We start from the raw sequence: 23,192 nt of genomic DNA, 5'->3' as shown, positions 1-23,192 counted from the left end.
TTTTTTTTTTTTTTTTTTTTTTTTTTTAACTTTAATTTCAGTTCTATACAGAAGTTTTATTTATTTGATTTTGTGATATAGACTGTTATTTCCACCTCTCGATGCGAGTTTGGATCGAAGGACTAGATCCGAGTTATATAACCTCCTCGATCCTCCAGTCCATGCAATAATTTACTACGTTCTTTTTAGTTTTTTTTTCCTTTTTTTGTAAAATTTATTCGAAACTAGATCTGCAAGTGCAATTGGCTGATTTCATTGTTTTTATCTCTTTTTGAAGAAACGTTAGACCTTCGGATCGGACTAGTTTCGATCGTCCTACATCGTGGGGGAACCCAATGAACAGGTCGGACCCTCGGTCTAGGCCGCATTCCTCTCCGGCAACCAGGCATTTTGATGACAAAACTCCATTTCTCGCTCCTACTGCACACATTGGCCGGAATTTTGACGAGGATGAAAGGAAGCCCCTCGGCGGTGTAACTTCCCCACGTCGAACCATCAGCGATGAGAGCATTAGGGTTCTGCCTAGTCGTTCAGAGTTAAAGCCTGATTATGAATCCAGTGGGAGGAGGTTCGCTCCGATGTCGCAGTTCCCAACTGCTGGTGCGGTAAATTCATACGCAGGGAGAGTCAGTGACGCCCTCCACGCAGGGGCAATTTCTCAGAATTTAGGTGGCGGCAGCGGGATGGCTTTTTCTGGGGCTCATCCAAATGCTTGGCAAGCAAGGAAGGAGGTGGTTTCTAGGGTTAACGAACATTCACATTCTGCATGGGATGAACCGAGCACTGTCTCAAAGCTTGCTCACGCTAGTGCTCTCGAAAAGGTGTCTTCAGGGAGGTGGCAGTCAAAGCAGTCCGTCCATTATCAAACGGATGTTGTCGTTGCTGCATCCTCGGAACCAGATATTAAAGTACAGCCAAAGGGTTATGGTAGTTCCGTTGGCAGGGTGGATGGATTGTATGGTAGGGAACATCGTGACGCATCATTAGCTAGGCATGCTGAAAGAGGACTTGCCATAGATAATGAAACTGAGGCACATAGACAAGATTTATCAGAGCATGATAGGGTCGCAGTCCCTAAATATCATCCTGTAAAAGAGAGATCTTCCAAAATGGATGCTGCTGTAGTTCAAAATTCTGATCCTAATCAAATGGCTGGTGGACGTGGATCTGATTTGCTTCATCCTGTGAGTTCATTAGTATCAGAGCGCCCAAAGTTGAAATTACTTCCAAGAACAAAGCCATTGGGAGGCTCAGAACCAAATACTGTTGATCATACGCAGGTATGAACTTTTCATTTATGCCTCCATACATTTTCCTTTCGGTTTTATAGTTATTTTACAGATCCTTGTCATGTGGTTGACTTTGGCATGCCAGATGATTTCTGATGCTGTTACTGCTGAAAATGTGAATGAAATGTATGGAAATTCAATTTCTGTGAAACCTAGCTCAGCAGGCTCTGAGAGTGGGAAGGAGGGAATTGAGCGTCCAAAATTGAATTTGAAGCCTCGTTCACAATCCACTGAACAATCGGAAGGAAATTCTGGGAGAGACAGGTCAGTAACGTGAACTGCAAGTTTTTACAATGTTTGACTTTGTTTTCTGTTTCTGCATCCCTATTCGATTTGAAGATGCATATTGATGATATAGTTGGAAGCTGTTTGTTTAAATTTAGTTTTGCTTTGCTTATGTCTTGTAGACTTTTGGTGATGTCGGGACAACCTTGGTAAATAAAACAAGGCAGCCAAATACGTGAAATGCTTTACCTTTTGCTTTCATGGTTTGTTTGTTTCATGATCATTTCCCTTATTTCCATTTGATTTTTATTTGTTTATATGAGCATTTCCTGATTGCATTGATGTATGAATGTCACATCTTGTCTGAAAAACTTAAATTTACCAATTAACTTGATAGTTGATTGTACATATTGGCTCAAGCGAAAATACACAATTTTTCTCATGCTTGAATAAAGTTTACAACTTTAAAAATCAAGTTTTAGGTTGTGATTAAAATGTCGTCCAATAGCTGTCCTTGTACAATAGACCTTCTAGTCATCTTCTGTTTTGTTATCAGTGAAATTTTTCAACTCCATTTGAACTGAACATAATACTACCTTCTTAGTATAAAGTAAAAGGTTAAGTTTTACGGTCATACTTTTACTGGAACTGTTCTATTTGTTGTACTGCTGTGTTCTTGAGTTCTAAAATAAAAGGTAAATTTTCAAATTCTGTGGGTCGCTTACCTGGACTTTCTATCAGTGATATATCTCTTGCCTGGGCAACAGAGCATAACTGGGGCTCTATCAAATAGGAGAAGACTGGTAAAAGAAAAGATTTTAGCCCTTATTAAATAAAAATAAAATTTATTCTTGAACTCATCTCAAGCTCATGTCATGTCATGTTGAGCTACCGCTGCAGACAATTTGCAAAATCTAATCTAATTTATTGTAATCGGTTAGTTAACATGTTGGTATTGGTTAATCTTGTTCTGAAACACAACAATACCCCTCGTATGGGAAACAAAGCATATTGGGACTATCAAGTTGGAGAAGATTGGCACCAACTAAAAGAAAAGAGTATACTTCAGTGTTAACCATATTATGGAAAACAGAAAATATCTCACGTCTGGGCAACAAAGCATATTGGGCTATCAAGCTGGAGACTACTGGCACAACAAGAGTATATTTGAGAAAAATGCTTTTGTATTTGACCCAGACGTTGGGTCTTCAACTATTTCCATTTACATTTTTCATTCAATTCTTTATTGATCCCGTCCGAAGGACATTTCTCACAGAGAGCAAACTTAATCCATTTGCGAACACCTTGTGTTTTTTTTTTCTGTGGAACTTGTAATATTGAGATAGTAAACAGGTTGTAAATAATGTTTTTGTTTGCTTAGCCAGTGGGTTCCCTCAGAAATGCAACATTTGAATTTTAACAAAGTTTTGATATGAACCAGAACACGTACGTTTCTGCATTTGCCTGGTTTGGAGTAGTTTGTATTTCTGACGTATCTGTCTCCAAAGTCTTGGTATAAGTTTGACTTTTTTGCTTAATGTCGGGGGATTTTTTTGGTGTTACTTACCTTGCTGATAGAAGGTAAATGTCCGTGCCTTGTGCAGGATTGCTTTGTTTGGTGGTGCTCGCCCACGGGAGCAGGTGAGTTATATCTAGTTTTGGGTGTCAGCTGCTTGTCATTTTGACGGATCTGGCACTGTTATTGAATAATAAATCATTCCTTCTTTTGTTCCTCTACTAGAGCATGTAGTCAAATAAATTACTTAAAGTCAAGCGTCCTGCTCTTCTTTATTGGCGTTCAAATAAATAGTTTAGCGAACGTCCCCCTATTTAATGGCCAATTCTTTGTGGCCCCATTTTCCTGATAAATGATAAGATTTTTGCTTTCCCCAGGTTCTGAAGGAACGAGGGCTTGACAATACCACAATTAACAACAATGATCTTGTCCAAAATTCCGAAAGGTATTGAGGCCGTCTTTGAATGTATTATTTCTCTGTCTCTCTCCCCTCTGGCCCTCCTCCCCCAACCCTACAAAAGAAAAAAAGGGACAAGGAAAAAGAAGAAGCTTTCATTGATAACTGTTTATGCGTTACGTTTTGTTGTTGGAAGGATTGACGAAAATTTTTCAAGGACTGAAAGGGTTCAAGGATCCCCTGTTCCTGTGCATCAGTCTGGAAAAGCGGAGAATCCATCTTTTGATCGAAGGATAGGTAAGGAGGGTGAGAGGAAGGATAACAGGGCAGATCCAGAGATGCAAAGGAGGAATTTCCGTGATAACCGAAGGAAGAATAGAGAAACTGAAAAACAACAGCTGGAGCGGCCACCTTCACCAGAGACTTGGCGCAAGCCTGCTGAGCAGCAGCCGAAACCTGCCTCAAACGCTGTTGGTTTGCGTTATGGGAAAGTAGCTTCTGCCCTTGAGCTGGCTCAAGCCTTCTCTAGATCAGTCTCAGATTCTAACGTGCCCGATAGGGTTCCCAGTCAAAGGAACCTGCCAGGCCGGTCTCAGATGCCTTTTTCGCGCCTAATGGGGCCATCCCCTAGACCTCAAATTAATGGTTATTAAAATAGCAATCCTTCTCGGTCGTGGGAAAAAGAACAAAGAAAAAAAAGAAAGGAAAGGAAATGGGTGGGAACAAACGCAATAAACAAAAAGAAGTTGAAACTTTTAGTTTGTTGTTTGGCTTTGCTACGTGGTGGAAACGATTGTATTGACAGTGAAACATGGCAGCTGCTTCATTAATTTTCATGGCGAAAACTTTATGAATTTTTCTCTCCCTTGAGAATGTTTATTCAGTAGTATTGCAGAATGATCGTTTACTGAAAACTTTCTTTGCAAAAAAATGTCTGCTGTTATTACGTTTAACAACTCATTTTTCATCGCAATTTTTATCTGCATTAACCAAATAGGAAGTGATCATTTATTAGAATTCAGGTGGCACTACGATAGAATCTACCACAAAACCAAGCTTGTCGACTCTTATGGCTTCAAGCTCTTATCGTAGTGCCAAAAATGGCTGCCCAGAAACTGAGTTAGCATCATTTCCCAACATCTGGCTTCCACTAAAAGGACTTGTTAGTTTCGACTTTCAAGCCTGTGGGATCCATCATCCACCCAAAGGGCCTAACCACCACTATCCACGAATTGGTGGCTTGAGTATCGGAAAAAGCCGCACTAAAATAATTAGGCCTATGCCCATTTGCTAACAAACGTCACTTTGGAATGACACTCCCAGTTCTCGTCGGCTTCTTGGGTTCTGAACTTCCAACTTTTAAGCTCTGTCTTTTGTTTCTATTCCTTGGTACTAGTGCTTTGACAGACCCAAGATTTCTCAGAAGAATCGTCGTGGAAATTAAGACCATTTTGTTGAACCAATCTTGGTCAGTTCACCTCAGTTCTGCCGTCTTAAATTTATCTTTTGAATTTGGTTTTTGTTGTAAGAAGCATCAAAAAGAAAGAAAAAAAAAAAGGTTGAACTCTCAAATACTGTCGTTAAGTTACAGTAGAAGATTCAAAGAGAATTCTTCCCACCTTTTCCCCTTTTTTCTTTCCACTTTCCTTTTCTTGCATGCACCTCTTGAGGATTCTCAGTTTTACAATCTTGTGTCAAGACTTCCTCTCTTTCCAAATGCAGATCTTCTGAAGCTGAATGAACTCATATGCGTTTATCTGTTTCATATTCTATTTGAAGAATGGGAGTGTGTTGTGATCTTGAAGTAGATGTCAATGGAGAAGCAACTTTTATGGTGGACAAGGTATATGCAGTTCATAATATTTTTATATATTGTTTTTTTGTCACTCCCTTCATTTCTATTTCCAATAAAGTAAAAATGCAAAAGAGCTTCTCTCAGAAAGCTTCCTCAAAAGTTTCCATGATTACTCTGAAGCTCTGTTCCCTTCATGTTCCTCTGTTACCCATTTGCTTATACTGCCTTTCCATTCATTTGTCCTTTTTATCTAACAAACATTTTCAGAAAATTTCTAACAGCAGCGTTTGCAATTGAAATTTGCAGAGAATCATTCTTTCTTTCTCTGGTAGGCTAAGAAAGTTAATAAGAACATCCACAGATGTAGCAAGGGGTCTGAAAGTTGTCTTACATGGCTTTCCTGGAGGTCCTGAAGGCTTTGAACATATTACAAGGTTTTGCTACAATGGTGGAAGAGTTGAAATCACCCCATCTAATATAGTCCTTCTTCACTATGCAGCCCTTTTCTTGGAGCTGGAATGTCCTAGTGATTCTGCAGAGACCCACTTAATAGCTGAAACCAAAAAATCCCTCCAAGGACTGAACTTTTGGAGCTGGTCTGAGCTTCTGTTGGCCTTGAAACAGTACCAAGTTTGTCTTTCAGTCAGGAAAGATTCATTTTTGGCTCATAAACTCTTGGATTCCCTGATTGGCAGGCTTGATTTTTCTAGTTATGAAAGTACATGTTCATCTTTCTCTACGAGCTCTAGTTTTCGTTTTTCTTATGATACTAAAAGCCATGATAGTGCCACCAGCAAGTTCACTAGAACAACTTGGTGGTTTCAAGATTTGGTGATCTTGAATATTGACATGATTCAGAAAGTAACAAAAATGATGGTTTCACGCAATATTGACCACAAGATAATCTGTAGGTTTCTCTTTTTCTATAGAAAATCAAGAACTTGTCATTCTGAATTAAATGAGCAGCAGAGAATCACTGAGCGTGTTATTGATTTACTCTGTTTGCTTGATCACCAGAGTTCTTTTTCTGGTGAAGGTTTGTTTGACATATATCAGGCAGCTCTGAGTTTGAAGATAAGCAGAAAATCTAAACACAAACTAGAGGTTTTGATGGGTTCACAATTGGATCAATTGACAGTGAGCCATTTGCTTATTCCAGCTCCCTATGGAAAGGATTATGTGTATGATGTGAATTTGGTTCTGAGACTTCTAAAGTCCTTTCAGGTTGAATCCAAAATCTGCCCGTTCCAGCTTTGTAAACTTGAGAAAGTTGCTAAATTGATGGATTTTTACCTGATGGAAGTAGCTCCAGATTCAAATTTGAAGGCCTCCAAGTTTAATGCTTTAGCCATGGCACTGTCACATTCAAGAGAATCTCATGACAAACTTTATCAAGCAATTGATATCTACTTTCAGGTAATGAACTTCAATTAAACTGAATGAAAATTGTGAGATTTTTCACAGGAAATCCAACTTCCTTTCAGTGGGAACTAACACTAAAGTTTTGATATTGACAGGTTCATGTTGAATTATGTGAAGATGAAAAGATCAAAATCTGTTCTTCACTGAACTACAGTAAGCTATCTACTGAAACTTTGAAGCATTTGACACAAAACCCAAAATTTCCTTGTAGAAGAGCACTGATTTCCAAGCAATACAGCCCCATAGATTTGTTCTGTCGCAGTATGATCAGTAAAGTTGCAAGAGTCTCGCCTTCTACCTGCACTGCTAATGGAAATATGCAGGTAAGAGAAGAACTGAAAGCCATGAATCCAAAGCTCATAGCAGCAAAGAAAAATCAAACCGTGTGTTCTAATTGAGCTATAAACAAGTTTGCTTAGATCAATTAATTTGCAGGTTGTAACATATAAGGGATAGAGGAATTCAAATTATTGTTTTGATCCATATATTTTCAATGAATGAAGTTGTCGTTTTAGATTGTTTGAAACATTGAATATTAGGATAACGAATATTAAAGCTAATAAAGAAGTGGAAGACAGAGACAAAGACAAACATCCTCGAAGTGACCACTTTCTATTTAGTTTTTTTATTCCAGACATTTATACAAACATTTTTGGTAACTGTGAAAATAAATGTGTTCCAGTTTCCAATATTTTTGGAAGGAGTGTGCATTTAATGAATCAATAGCCTCCATCCAAAATTACTCCATTAAATATTGGATTTTGATTCTTCATTTTAGGCTTTCCTTGAAAGTTTTACTTTCCATAAGTGTGTTTTAAAAACTTTGAAGAGATGCTCGAGAGAAAGACTAAAGATGACAATATTTGTTAGCAGTGTGCTTGAGCTGTTATAAATTGTATCAGAGTCAAACATGAGACAGTGTGTCAGCGATGATGTTGGCCTCAAGGGGGTGGATAGTAAACTCCCACCTTGGTTGGAGAGGAACGAAACATTTTTTGTAAAGGCGTGAAAACCTCTCTTAACTAACACACATTCTTTGTAAGGGTGTGGAAACTTCTCTTAACTAACACATTTTAAAATTTTGAGGAAAAGTCCGAAAAAATCCAAATAAGACAACATCTGCTAGCGATTGACCTAAACAGTTACCTTTGAACCTTAGACTAGTAGAGAGATAAAAAATTTATGAGTTGAGTTTAGTTCATGAATATATAGGCTACATAATAGTTAGAACAATGTTCATGATGACCATGGTTGCCTTTAATTAAACTTCAATTTGTGAATAACTCAAACAAAATAATTTTTAATTTGCATTCAATAAAGACAAATGGTAGTTCGTTATGAAATTTATAAGCGTTTATAAAGGTTTAATTTTGTGATGACAATAGACCTTAGATGTACAATGAAATCTCTTTGTTGTCACAACTCGCCCTATATTTGTAGGGTAATGCAAACAAAGAGTAGTATATTTTTTCTTTCCGTGACTCAATTATATTTTTGAAGCTCTATGAAGATCTTAAACGTCTCTTAAACTCCTACACTTTCATAAAGCACAAACTTCACAAGCTTCTCTAGCGTTGGAAGGTCTTGATTCTCATCATAACCATACAAAAGAGGAACAAATCTAGCAATATTCAGAGAAGCTTGAATAAATGTCGGTGGATATGGATTTGGAGAAAACAGGCTTTCTTGGTTCAGCCTCTTCCACGCATCGGATATCATGTGGCTAATATGCTCTCGTGTGCTGTCAACAGAGATCCCTGGATTTTCTTTCATATAGCATTCTATATAAGACCCATCATGTCCTTTTTGGTTCTCGTCCTGTATAATAAATTAAATGATATTCATCTATTACGTGAAACAATGATATGATAGTGTCCACTTTGAACATAAGCTCTCGTAAGATGTATTCCTTACTTATAAATTTATGATAATTTCTTGAATTAGCTAACGTGAGAACTCCTCCCAACAATTTTTAATAGAATAAAATAAATGTTTTTGGATTACCTTTGCACTTCCCAAATCATCGCTGAGTCGAAGAATTGACGCAGTGGAAGACACAATGTCTGGATTGCAACTCAAAAGAACTGCCTCGTTGCTCACACCTTGGCCTAAGAGAAAGAAGATGTGAGCTAAAACAACATGAACTCCAGAACTAACTTCTCCATTCTCCAAGTATTCTTTGGCACTTGGCAGATGGCTAGAACCAAACCATTCTGCTTCCACTAGAAACGCCTCACAAAGTCTTACCCACTGAAAAAAAAATTGAATATCAACTCATCAGGATTTATAACCGTCTAAATCCACCGCTAGCAAATATGTTCTTTTTGGACTTGGACACACTTTTGAGCTTTCTTTCAGAGATTTAAAACGCGTATGCTAGGGAAAGGTTTCACAAGAGTGTTTCGTTTTCCTCCCTAACCAATGTGAGATATCACAATCCACCCCTCTTTAGGGCCCAGCGTTCTTGCTGACACTCTTTTCTTCCTCTAATCTATGTGAGACCCTGCCAAATCCACCCCCTTTGGGGCTAACGTCCTTTGGCACACCGCCTCGTATCTACCCCCTTAGGAGAATAGTCTCCTCGCTGGCTCATAGCCCTGTGTCTGACTCTGATATCATTTGTAACAATCTAAGCCCACTACCAGCAGATATTGTCCTTTTTTGGACTTCCCCTCAAGGCTTTAAAACGCGTATAGCCTCCTCGCTGGCACATCGCCTGGTGTCTGGTTATGGTACCATTTGTAACAACCTAAGCCTACAGCCAGCAGATATTGTCATTTTTTGGGTTTCTCCTCAAGGCTTTAAACGCGTCTCCTAGGGAAGGTTTCCACACCCTTACAGAAGGTATTTCGTTCTCCTCCTCAACTAATGTAGGATATCACAATCATAACCGCTTTAATATAAAAATTTACCGATTTGCATAGGGAATTAATTGGGTTCCAGCCATGCTTTAGATAAAACTTGTGACATATTTCATTTGTTGTTTCATGAAGTTTGATAATGCAAAATTTCATTGGTTTTGGTAAGCCGTCGAGAGCTGCCAAGTCCCATCTGCATGAACTGAGGTCAGTCCACCAAACATGTACCTTAAAAAACACGAAGAAATTAGTGTCATACCTTTGGATTGCTTTAGTGAATAGTCTAAGTTCTTCAAGTGAACCGTATACATCGTAGATGTCGTCAATAAGATAGATAAAAGATATACATTTTGTCAGCTCAACTCTCTCTTCTGAAAACATTGGATCTGCTAAGAACGCCATCGAACAAATGTACCATTTAAGTGGCTGATCTCTTGCAAACTTCAGTTCTTCACATAATCCTGTCCTTTTCCACCACCTATGTGCCCATTATATCATACAATAATATTAAAACATCTTCATAATAATAGTTTTTCAATACATTAAAAAAACCCATCAAACCCAAAAATCTAAAATACAACTACGTCCATCACTAGCCCATATCGTTCGTTGTGACCCGTTATGTATCGACATTAGCTTCACGATTTTAAAATATGGAGAGATTTTCATACCTTTATAAAAAATGTTTCGTTCCCCTCTTTAACTGGATGTGCGATCTCACAACAACCCTTTGAATCACTTCACTCTTGTGAGGAATGATTCGTTATCCTCTCCAACCGATGTGAGATCTCACAACAAACTTTTGAATCACTTCACCTTTATAAGGAATGCAAGATCTCACAACGACCTTTTGAATCACCTCACTCTTATAAGGAATGCTTCATTCCTTTTTTTAACTAACGTGCGATCTCACAACAACCCTCTAAATCACTTTACTCTTGTAAAGAATGTTTCAGATTTCACAATAACCCTTTGAATTTACGCTTTAAAAAGCATAAAATCTTAAAAAATATGTTTGAGAAATGGAAAAAAAAGTGATAAGATACCCTAAGTGTGTGGCTTATAAGTGCACGCATAAACTTACATAATGAATTGAGACAATTCAAGTCCGTGTAGCTTCTGGACTCTATTGAAATCCAATTTTGCCATGTGTTGAAAAACATAAATCCACTTATTTGGAGATTGGGATCCAAAGTAATCCTTCACCACAAATTTCACCAAGCGCTTATGAAAGGGATTGGCCACAGCTTTCCTCACATGTTTGCCTAAATTATCGTCGTGATTCCTCGCAAGTTTCTTCAAGATACAAGCACTAAAATTTCCAATTTTCTCGAGTTTTTCGTCTTCGGGGAGGCATAATTGGGAAGCTTCGTATAAACTCGTGAGCCCTTCGATATTTTCTCTAAATTTTGTGTCTAATAGACCCTCGTGATCGATGAAGCCTCCAAAAACATCTGCCCAAAAGCAACAATTTTGATTATTTTGTTGGGTTTTTGTTTGTTATTGAAAAGGTTATTGAAATCACCTTGTGGTACAAAATAGCCATGTTGTCTTAAGAGTCGAAAGCGAAGAGCAACTTGATGAAGGCCACATTTAGCATCAAAATTGTGAGTTTCCATGGTGTATTGTGTTTGAAGAATTGCTTTAATCTCCTCTTTGAAGCAGTGGTCAATCCCCAAGCGCTGTATTGCATCAATCATATTCAAGCTCTCCAAAGAATCAATTTTGGCCATCTCACTCAACAAATGCTTCAGATTCTTCATTTCAAATTCATATTTCATGCTCATTTTGTCCTGCGTAAATTACACCAAAATCTACACTAATTATCAACAAATTCATGATAATTTGAGCTTGAAAACAAAATTAAAAATCAAAGAGGCATACAGTTGAAGGAGAAATTTGTGAATCTGCGGGAAGGGAAATTGGAAGGAAGGAGTGATGTAGAGGAATGGTCCATTTTTGAGAGTGAGGAACCATATTGTGCATGGAAGCTTTTGGATATGGCTGAAAAGAAGAAGAAGAAGAAGAAGAAGAAGAAGAAGAAGCAGCAGAAGGAGGTGGAATTACTCCAACTAGTAGCATTGCTGATGCTGATGCTGCCATGGGATGGATGAAGAAATCCTTGAATGGCTCAAAATATTGTAAGATGGTGGGATGTATTGGGTGATAGCGCCCATTTATAATACTATTTGCGTCTAATACTATTTATAATGTTTCATCGCGAGTTGATGTTGTCCGCTTTAATCTATTACATAGAATTGAATTTGGTAGCCTAAATCACATGGATTTGTTCGAGAGATTCATATTTCTTTGCCTTTATTTATTTATGGTAAAAATAAAATAGAAGTAAAATTTTGTACCATTTAAAACCATACCATACAATTGCCAAAATCCAAATCAAATCATTAGAGATGGTTCAAGTTATTTATAGAATAGGTATTATTCTAGTTTTTTTTATATTATTATTATTTGTTTTTATTAAGGTCTCAAACAATTATTGATGGACATATTTGGCACATTTATTGTGAGTTTTAAATATCACATCGTAGTGGCTTTTTTATTATTTTTTTTATTTTTAATATTGCATAAATATGGTATGGTATTGTGCTATTTTATTTGTTTGCCATATCTTCGCTAGGTGTTTATGGAATTATTATCGCGGGTTGGTCTAGTAATTAGGGGGCGGCCGTTCGGTCGCCTATGATACTAGGACCAATAGGTCAAAAATGGGTTTGTGCCGCACGTGTTGAACGATCTACTCTACATAGGTGTGGGCTTCTATAAAAAAAAAAAGAGATCATATGAAAAATGTAACCAATTCTTTCATTTTTTTGGGTTATTGGCCACCCACCGTGATAAAACAAAATTATTGAATAATTTAATTCTGTTAAATCAAACATGAACCGATGAACAAAATTATTAAATAACTCAATTTATGTAAAACCAAACATGGACTATCTAACAAGTAATGGATATGATAACTTACGAATAACGCTATCGTGTAGACTTTTTATGATATTTTTCCTATGGTGCGATAGTTTTTATGTTATTAAAAGTTTATGGCATGGAATCTTCCTAACATTTTAAAAACCTTAGAAATTTCTTTTTGAGAAAACACCAATACCAGATAGATATGAGTTTGAAATATCCGAAATAACTCTGTAAGTAAATGCAACAATTGTCCATTTTCAAGAATCCAAAGACCTGCTATTTTACATGGCAACATTCCTTTCTAAGGCTTCGTATGATATCATTCTCACAAAACTCATCATCAAATCCACCACAATTTCTGTCACGACCTGACTTTCGATACAAAAGACTCTAAATATGAAAACGGATAAAAGACTCTAAAAGACCGACAAGGGACTGGTACCTCTCGAACACCTCCCTGTAACGACACCCCTCTGTGACAGTGTAGCTCTCGAACACCTCCCCGTATCGATTGGTACCTGAAAAAAAAAGGGAGAAAGGGGTGAGAATAAAAATATACTCAGTAAGCAACCTACTTGTAAGCTCTTTTCGCTTTCTTATCTTAGTAGGTATCCACGGTCTTTCTCGAGTTTCTAAGGAGTGATCTAAGCTACAACTCTCTTTTCTGTATCTTAGGAGGCTTGCCCATCTTATGCAGTGAAATGGTCAGTGTCTTGAGGTGAGGCGCGACCTCATAAGTAAATTTGAGGGGATCGTATGACTGGATTTGAAATACGTGACTCTCTCTGAACATCATCCGTAAAGGTTAGCTGACAACCCTCTCACGAGACCATACATCTACTAAATTTGGGGTGCGACTCCCTGTGTGTCGGTCAGCTACTAAGTCATCCTATGTGGCTCCACGTCCCCCACTCAAGGACAGATTTCTACGACCTAGGAGTCCTGTTCAAAAGACCCCTTAGCTATCACCATTAGGTCTGAGCACCTGTCACACTTCCCTATCCGGATTTGCTAAGCTCAACAATCTTCGTATCGGAGCTCTGTCTCGACGGTACGGTATCGGAGCAGAGAGAGAAGTGGAGGTTCTGATGACACTACCCACACTGCACAACTCTAGCGGGCTACCTACAGTGACCGTGATGTCCTACTATTCTTTCTAGGGTGGAACTTGGTGGCTTAGACTTGGATTCATGCCTCTCTAGGATTTTCGTGCCTTGTCTCACAAACCTATCGGGTTTGGAATTCTGGGCTCTAGATCTGCCAGTAATCGTTTTCCGGGTCTATATGCACGGTATTCTAGAGGTCTCCCAATCTAGGATCTCGTCTAGCCTACTTAGTCACAAGCACCTTAATCTACGCTCATAATTTCTTCCTATTCAACAAGAAAGATAACGCAAACAATCATCATGCATAGGAGTTCACATGCAACAGTTCATGCAATATTAACAAACATGCTCAACGGGAAAATAACGTCCATCTTCACCCGGAGCGCAAATTTCACAAGTTTCCCATCCTCATGCATACATACTTTATCATAATCTCAATCAAAACAGATTTAATAAACATTTCATATCTAGCTTTCTTTAATCATTTCATTTTCGCAGTTTCTATACTAATATACTAGGTCTGGCTAGCTAAGTTTATGAGTGGTAGCATGCATGCTTATTCCTAGCGGTTCCTATAAGTACTGCTCGTGGGAATCCAAATGGCTATTTACTTGGTTGAAGCATGCCTTCCCAAGCTCGAATTTATTTGCTGGAAAAGATTCCAAAAATTATGGAATTTCCTTGATAGGTTCTAATTCACAAAAAAAAACAGAATCAAATTTGAAATCGGGGCGAAAAACAACCAAACGGAGGCCAAACGGGTGAGAGAATGGGTCCCATGCGCTGTGCACGCGCCAGCAGGTCCCCACACGCGCCGGCACAGCCCACACACGCAGCCTCCACGCGCAGGGCACACGAGCGGGCAGTGCCGCGTTTCGAACCCCAGCGGCCGCGGACTTACCTTTAAATTTTCTGAGCGTGACACGTGGTGCGCAGTTTTTGGACCGCGGGTTTTCGAACCGGTTCGGTGGCGTACGATTCGACCCGGCTCAGCGCACCAGTGGAACGCCGCCACGTGACGCACGCCGGCTCCGCCGCGCTCTTCCGTTCGCCGGTCGACGCATGGCGGTCTCTCTCTCTCTCCTCTGTGTGTTTCAAATTTCGAGATGTTAGCATTTTCGCGTTTTCGATCTATTTTCTTCTGATTTTCTTATCTTTTGATCCGTAATCAATATCAACAAAGTTTCTTCACAAAAATTGTATATCTCATATTCTACAAAGTTTCTTCACAAAATTGTAGATTTCATATTCTACTTCTACAATATATTTTTCCTTTATTTTTTCCTTGAACACAGGTGAGTTGCCGTCCAAAGATACGAAATTGTAGATCTCATATTCTACTTCTACAATATATTTTTCCTTTATTTTTTCCTTCAACACAAGATGAGTTGCCGTCCAAAGATACGAAATACTCAAATTTTCTGTTTTCGATCGGTTTACCCGAAGTCCGACTAAACTCCAATTTTCGTCCGATTCTCGTCCAGAAACTTCAAGAAACCCGTGTGAATCTTATTTGAGTTACATACATCAAAAACTGCAGATCTAACGCTAAATAAACTCCTCAGATTTAGATAAAATCGAAACAAGAAGTTCGGAACCTTCCTTTGTCCGTTCTCGGATTTTCTTTGCCGGAATGAGTGAATCCGCCACACCTAGTGTACAGCACACGCCACATGCCACACCAGCGCCCTATCACCTTTGTGCTCACACCATGCCCACCAACACCTTGTGTATGTTAAATAATAGAGACTATAGGATATGTTATGCATTTACTACTCCCACTTACTAGGTTAAAACTACTTCCTTAAAAGATTTACTCTCACCTTCAACAAAGAGAAATCCAAAAGTGAGACTCACACGAGTCATAGATTGGATTTAATGTGAATTATAAATTTAGTTAATGACTATCATAGTCAAGTTTAGTTCCAGACTAAGAAATAATAAAATCGAGAAAGGGAAAAAATGCATATAAGAAAGTAATCAATCAAATTATAAGACCAAAACTTTAAAATTTCACTAAAAAAAAAAAAAAAAAAGTTGATTTGTATTTACACCTCCATTTTATGAAAGAGAAATTGTTTAATAAGGTTTTCGAGGGACATAATGGATTGGGTTCTGCCATAGTTATATGCAATAGGAACTCCTCTTGCGAGATTGAGACAAGCTTGATTGAAGTTGGGAGGAAATAGATTGGATAATAAGCATTCTGTATTCAGAGTCTTCCATGCATTACAAATTTGCTTCATAGTATGTAGCTTCGTTTCTTCATAACACGTACTCGGATGCTCCTTCATGTAATATTCTAAATACGACCCATCGTGCCCCTCTTGATTCTCATCCTGTGTCAACATGAACATAGTTCAAAAATTAAAATCGAACATTCGAATACGCGCATGATATGGGTACATAATTAATTAAAGCTAACCTTGGCACTTCCCATGTCATCCCAAAGCCGCAAAACTGTAGCACTAGATGAAATGATATCTAAATCCTCATCAAAAAGCTCCACACTTTCCTTGCTAATTGCCTCGCCTAACAAAAAGAAGACATGTATTAATGTAACGTGGACGCCTGTGCTAACCACTCCATTTTTTAGATACTCTTCTGCGCTTGGTGATTGCCCAGAACTCAACCATTCAGCTTCGACCAAAAATGCCTTGCATAATTTTGCCCACTGCAAAAGTTATTCAACTCTTTACTTACCTAAACATTTAAGTCTATGGTTTCTTCAATGAGCTAAATTTAAATTGTACCGCTTTATGTAAGGAGTGAATAGGATTCCATCCATGGGCTTGATAGATCTGGCAGCTAATTTCATTAGTAACTTCAAAAAGGGTTCTTAAACATGTTTGCATGCAGTCTGGTAATCCTTCAGCAGCAGCCAAGTCCCATCTAAACAACCATTGCAATAACATATTAATAAAGTTAACAGTTCAACTCCACTATTAGTAGATATGGTTTGTTTTGGCTTATTAAATATCACCGTCAGTCTCACGATTTTAAAATGCGTCTGTTAGGGAGAGGTTTCTACACTTTTATAAGAAATGTTTCGTTCTCCTCTCCAACCGACGTGAGATTTCACAATCCACCCCTTTTGGAGGTCGAGCGTCTAAGTGATACAGTTCAGTGTCTGACTTTAATACCATTTGTAAGAGCCCAAGCCCACTACCAGTAGATATTGTCCAATTTAACTTACGCTTTACCTGACTTCCACTCAAAAACTTTTAAAACATGTATGTTAGGGAGAGATTTCTACGAGAAAGCGGTTTATTTATAACCTGCAAACGGCTTCTGTGAATATGGTGAGTTCATCCAGAGTTCCAAAAACGTCAAAAATGTCGTCGATGAGATATACGAAAGAGATGGATTTTGCAAGTTGGATTCTTTGTTTGGAGTAGAAGGAATCTGTGCTGAGGCAAATCAATGAAGCAACGTACCATTTAATGGGTTGATCTCTAGAGAAATTCAAATCTTTTGCCAAATCTGTTTCTTTCCACCATCTGGCAATCATCATTATCAAGAAGATGTATCCACTATTAGTAAATATCATGGCCCTTTATAGTACAATTTAGACATATTTTTTTGAAAGATTCTATGCTGGTTGGAGAGAGGAATGAAGCCGTATAACTATTCCTACCATAGTGTTTTAAAAATTAGAAGAAGAAGAAGAAAAAAAAAAAAAAAAAAAAAAGCTTACTTCGTAAATAGAGCGAGTTCATGTTGGCATAAACGTTGAGCTGAGTAAAGCTCCATTTTTGCAGCATCTCGAAAGATATTAATCCATTTGTTTGGCCATTGCACATCTTCCAAATAGTTAGGCGCCATTAATTGCACCACACTTTTATGATGAGGATAAGCTAAAGTATGCTGAACAAAACTGGCTAAATGATGATCAACTTGTTCAGCTTCAGCCCTAGCCTTTAGCCAATGGCTGCTAAAGTTTTCAGCTTCTTCAAGAATCTCCTCTCCATGCATGCATAGCTGTGAAGCTTCATATAAACTCGTCAGCCCCTTTATATCATCTTTCAGCTCTTCCTTGAACTTCCCCTCCTTGTCCAAGAAACTTTCGAACACATCTGGTAAGAAAATTTATTAAGAATGAGCAATCAGAATTATAACTTCAATTAATGTTCACAACTTTTAGATAGGATATAAGCTCAACCTGAGGACAAGAGGTACCCATGTTGTCTGAAAAGTCGAAAAAGGAGGGCAGTCTTGTGGAGATCAGTGTCTGAATTCAATTGAACAGCATTAAACAAAACGTACTGCCTTTGCAGAATAGCTTCAATTTCCTCTTGGAAATGATAATCAATGCCAAGGCGTTGCGTTGCATCAATTAGATTTAAACATTCCCAAGGGTCTCCTATTTCTCTCAAAACATGCTTCAAAATCCTCCCTTTAACTGGAGCTTCATGCCCAATGTCATCATCCTGCATTGGAATATCAATGCAACACAAAACCCATTTAACCAAAGAACAAAAAAAACAGCATAGTGTGAGAGAATGAGAGAGATCAGTGAGCGTACTGTTAAAATGAAAGATTGGTTCTTGGAACGATTGGGTTTAAAGTGAGTGGAAAGTAATGTATGATCACGAAGAACAATGGTTTGTTTGTTAAACAAGCGCTTGTTAACAGGAGAATCATTACTTTGTGGAATGTTTAGTGATGCAAGTAAGGGAGAAAAGGAAGCATGTGGAGAAAAAGCCATGTTTTGTTGTGTTTATGTAGCAAAGAGAGGGAATAGAAGGGAAATAAGATAATTGGAAGTGTGGAGTGTGAGTCGTGAATGGTGTGTGGTGATGTTTATATATAGTCTGGCGTCTTCAACTCTGGATTTCAAGTCAATACGCAATTTGCTTAATGCCCCAACATGAATTTACTCCAAATTTAGAGGAAGCAAAGTTTGAATTTGTAGCCTATGGAACAAAACCATTTCCATATATGTTCATTCCAAAACACAATAAAAACGTTTTTTCTTCTTTTCTTTCCTTTTTAACGAAAATAAGTTACGAATAGCCGTTGGCCCCACAATTTTAAAAGAAATATTTCGTTTTCCTCTCTAACCGACGTGAAATCTCACAATTCACCCTCTTTGGAGGGCTAATATTCTCGCCGACACACCGCCCGGTATCTAGATTGATACCATTTGTAACCTCCCAAGTCCACTGCTAGTAGGTCCATTCTAATTCGTTACGAATAGCCGTTAGCGTCACGGTTTTAAAACGCGTCTACCCACACCTTTATAAGGAATGCTTCATTCCCCTATCTACCGACGTGAGATCTCATAATCCACCCCCTTAAAGGCCTACGTTCTTACTGACACAACGCCTCGAATCTAGCTTTGATATCATTTGTAATAGTCCAAGCCCACCGTGAGTAGATATTATTCAATTTTGCCCATTACATATCGCTTTAAGCTTCACTATTTTAAAACAAGTCTATTAGGGAGAGATTTCCACATTCTTATAAGAAATGTTTTGTTTTCTTCTTCAATCGACGTGAGATCTCAGATGATATCATACATTAATATTCGACGTTGGGAATATAAGTTACGATACATTTCGTGTTTTATTTCTAATAGTTATTAGGAGATATGCATAGTTACAAATTTGTACCAAAAAAACTTGTGGTAGTCTCTTACTGTTATTTAGACCATTCAAAAGAGACATTTGGGAAGAAGATTCATTGAAAGTTGTTAAAGGATGAATCTCACCACCACCAAAATGTTGGAGGTTTTCAAGGCCATAATTGCTTATCTACTAAACTTAACCATTTTCATATTTTTCATTGTAAAATATTTGTGATTAAAAAAGTATTTAACTAAATTAATAAAATTATGTTATTTTTACTTTGCTTTAAAAATATTTTTTTTTTTGACTTTTTAATTCTTTAGAACATTAAAAAAAAAAAAATTTCTTTAATATTTCGTTTCAAAAAATACTTTTAAACGAGTTCTAAACTTTTAAAATTTTAAAAAATTATAAAAGAGAAAGATAACTATGAAATTTCTCTCTATCAAACGCGGTTTAAAACTGTGACCTAACGATGATACGTAACGAGTTAAAGTGAATAATATCTACTAGCGTAGACTATTACATATAGTCACACAAACAAAAAGAGACGAGATAAAAATGTATTATATATTATGATATACATCACCATCAATTCATCGTGCAAAATGTGGAAGACAAAGTAGTCCTTGTAGGCCATACTACACCCTTGCATGTTGTGTACCAAATTTAATTGTTGACTCTTGGTTGTGAAACACATTTTATGGTATCGTTTTTCTTTATATATGCACCACAAACACAAGTTGGTTGAACATGATCGTTGCACACCTAGCTGCAGCAGCCGTTTGTGGTTTCAAAGTGATCATATTATGAAACAATTCAAGTTCATCGCTAGTCAATCAGTATTAAACTGAGATGAAATGACATTATAGAACTTCTAATATAAGACGAGGTGTTTTGATACCATGTTTCATCACCGATTAACTCAAAAACTTAATTCGATAAACATGTCATGTCGGCATTTATGTCGAAAGAGAAAACCTTAACTGTCACCTCTAGTCCCTGAACTACTCAACCGGAACAAAGAAGGGAGACGAAACATTCATTAATTATCCCTTACACTAAAAGAAAGAGTAACTAAATGAAGAAGAAAATGAAAGAAGAAGATGAGGATATTCCTTTCCAGTTTAGAAAAGAAAAGAGATGAATGATCTACTGAAACCTTCCCCATTTATTCATGAGCAGCTCTTTACTCCGATTCCTTCTTTCACTATCGGGTGGAACTATCTCTTTTCTTTTCAAACACAGTAACCAAAGACTAACCGAAAGAGTTTACGAACTTCACTCCTCTCCCTCTCGGTCTTCATGGCTTCGCTCATTTGCCTTGTAACCTAGTCTCACAGCTTCGCTCCGTAACCTATCGGGAGAGTTGAGTTGCTGCGCTCCTCTTCATTTATTCTTTTACTCTGAGGCAAAGCAGCTAAGCTAATTCATTTCCTCAACCTTAAACCTTTTTCTGATTGAACTACTACTGAACGAACCTTCTTGAGCCTATTTCTTATTGAACAGTAAGGGAACCTGATTTCACTCTTTTACTCTCTCCTGTAAGAAAGATTAATGATCGAGACTGAATTAGTGAACCTGAACCTATTTATTCACTGTAAACTAAGACTCAACCGAAAGATGAGAGTTTACGAACTAAACCTCTCCCTATTTATTCTTTCATTTCACTCTTGAACAAGGTAAAGCATATTAGCTCTTTTCTTGAATTTGATTCTCCTTGAAAGACTCAATCAAATGAAAGGGAAGCTCACTCCTCTTCGAGTCGAGTGGCTGAACTCCTTTTCCTATTTCTTCTTGAACGAGGGGTAAATAGGTCAAGTTATTTTACGGTCTCGTTGCTGCGCCCAGTTTCTAAATTAGTTACAACCGTAGGAACCTCAATAATGCAATATTGCATGGTACCCTTTGGATGGTAGGTATGAAGCTGAGGAGACAGACAACCTAAAAATGAAAAAGCATTATTCAGATTTTGACTCTTGGCCATGAAACACACTCTTCTCTTCCTCTATTTCTCTCTTCTACACATGCAGCCAATTTTTAGAAGTGTGGACCCATTTAATAATAATAAAATAAAATAAAAAATGGAGAATTGTGTTCCATTTGCAAAGATCCTTCCCTCTTTTGGTATTCAGTTTTGAGTTGGATGATACAGTTTGTTCTATAGGTTTTTAAATCCTACTCTTATATCACTGAGTTATAGGAAATAGTGGGTGATACTCGACTAAAAGAGATACGTGTATGAATCGAGACTACATCTCAATGACAGTCGTTTTGAAGATAGGATAACTAAAAAAGACTCAAGGTGCATCTTTCTTTTCGGTGGTGTTGCAAGGGATACAGGAAAATGTTGGAACATGACGTATTGAATTTGAGTTCTAAATTCTGATCTAGACATAGAACATTACATATTCAAATGTTCTAGTTATCGTCTCCTATTTCAATATTTATGTGTATGAATTTTTCCTATTAGTAATAATATAAATTTAGATTTTCATAAGCTGCCACCTAAATTATAGTCCGTTCCCACTGTGACAAGAAATTTGGTGGATTGGAGTAGGGGAGCCATGTGAGATGTGACCATTTGGAGTTTATGCCTTCAAAAGATAGATTTGGGATTTTTCTTCCATTGGTTTCAAACTTTTATAAGGATGGGTTGTCAAGAATCTCTTCTCTACAACCGACGTATGATCTCACAATCCATCTCCTTTAGGGGCTCACCATTTGACACACTGTCTAATGTTAAGTTCTAGTGCCATTTGTAACAACTCAAAGTCTACTGTTGTTAGCAGATATTGTCTGTGTTAGACTGTTATGTATCGTTGTTAGCTTCACGCTTTTAAAACGCATCTTTTAGATAAATGTTTCTACACTATCATTTTCTCTCCAATCAACGGGAGATCTTACAAAAACAATTTTCTTTTCTATTTCCATTCCTTTGAATCAAAGTTAAAGTCGAATTTGGTAATTGACTTTGTTCCTCCATTTTTATGTCTTTTCCCACTTCTAATCTTAAGGATTCCTTAAGATATATATCCCATCCACATTATTAACTTACAAATAACTACATACATAATAATAACATTTTTTTTGAGTTTTGTCACATTAATTAATTTCTTAACATTATGATTAAGTTTTTAATTATGAGTGAATAAACATTTTAATTATTTTTCACAAATTAATCACTTTTTATTAGGTTGGCGAAATTGGATAAATTATCCAATGAAATCGTCAAAATAGGACTATCTTATAAAAATAGAACTATCTCATACTAAATATTAAATTTGGATTTGTTGTGGAAACCTGAATTATTTTTCCACATTTTTTTTAGGAAAAAAAATACTTTTAAAATTTAATTTTTTTTTTTTTTTTTGAAAAGTGTAAATTTATGAAATTTAAAATGAATTTAATATTAAAAGAAGAATTACATGTTGATGCTAGAAAAAGAGTTATAATTTATGAGACGAAGAATAATAACGGGGAAATAATTAAAATATATGTGATTAGAATATTGTTATTGTCTTTGATTTTGCATAAAAATGTTATTAAAATTTTTATTAGAATTGGTATTTTCAAATTTTAATTATATTACTTAATTATGGTTAATTATTTTATTTTTATCTTATTGAATTATTAAAATAATTTTAACTAATTTAATTTTAGGTTTTTAGTTTATTCTACCATCAATCTCAATAATTACACTTAATAAGAGTAAGAGTGTATGTTTATATTTAAAAAATCAAATACACGTGGAGTATTATTAATGAATGGGTTAAGTAAAATTAGTGCAGTAAATAATAAATAATTAATTAGTAATAATTATTGAAAATAACTCTTTGCCCACCTAGGCTAACTAATCGTAATTAATTAATTAATTGTTAATTAATAATTTTAGTAAATAATGTAATTCATTTATTTAAATAAACTAAGATTGGGAAAATGGGAAAATGAAAAACTCGTGGATTTATAATTACTTACAAACCTCATACCTAAAAATTTTGTGGACAATAAGAAAAAAAAAAAAAAAAAAAAAAATCCTGATTAAATATGATCGTTTATTTAATTGCTCCATACAGATTGAAC

General features: G+C 36.8%; 2 protein-coding genes and 1 pseudogene across 2 annotated transcripts in view; 2 read left to right on the top strand and 1 right to left on the bottom strand.

Moving 5' to 3' along the window:
- LOC111495432 overlaps window positions 1-4,310 on the top strand; it is a 4,804-nt gene extending 494 nt beyond the window's left edge. Inside the window, exons 2-6 of the mRNA XM_023145476.1 lie at window positions 278-1,280; window positions 1,375-1,553; window positions 3,119-3,155; window positions 3,408-3,475; window positions 3,624-4,310. Of these exons, the coding sequence (XP_023001244.1) occupies window positions 278-1,280; window positions 1,375-1,553; window positions 3,119-3,155; window positions 3,408-3,475; window positions 3,624-4,080 (1,744 nt within the window). The 3' untranslated portion in view covers window positions 4,081-4,310. The remainder of the gene's footprint in view (window positions 1-277; window positions 1,281-1,374; window positions 1,554-3,118; window positions 3,156-3,407; window positions 3,476-3,623) is intronic.
- Window positions 4,311-4,429: 119 nt separating this feature from the next.
- On the top strand, window positions 4,430-7,170 carry LOC111495442 (annotated as a pseudogene).
- A 911-nt stretch (window positions 7,171-8,081) lies between these two features.
- LOC111495716 lies at window positions 8,082-18,249 on the bottom strand. The gene is made up of 15 exons (XM_023145876.1): window positions 18,065-18,249; window positions 17,702-17,969; window positions 17,237-17,615; window positions 16,818-17,039; window positions 16,293-16,431; window positions 15,965-16,213; window positions 15,590-15,878; window positions 12,876-12,951; window positions 11,387-11,687; window positions 11,028-11,295; window positions 10,587-10,956; window positions 9,762-9,980; window positions 9,557-9,695; window positions 8,649-8,894; window positions 8,082-8,462 (listed from the first exon to the last, which is right to left on the bottom strand). The coding sequence occupies exons 1-15, from the start codon at window positions 18,245-18,247 to the stop codon at window positions 8,169-8,171; spliced, it is 3,642 nt and encodes a 1,213-aa protein (XP_023001644.1). The 5' UTR covers window positions 18,248-18,249; the 3' UTR covers window positions 8,082-8,168.
- Window positions 18,250-23,192: the final 4,943 nt, after the last annotated feature.

Source organism: Cucurbita maxima, unplaced genomic scaffold (assembly GCF_002738345.1).
Source record: "Cucurbita maxima cultivar Rimu unplaced genomic scaffold, Cmax_1.0 Cma_Scf00021, whole genome shotgun sequence".
NCBI classification, from domain to species: Eukaryota; Viridiplantae; Streptophyta; class Magnoliopsida; order Cucurbitales; family Cucurbitaceae; genus Cucurbita; species Cucurbita maxima.
Note: the sequence above shows the minus strand (reverse complement) of the source record. Positions and strands in the feature narration are given on the sequence as shown.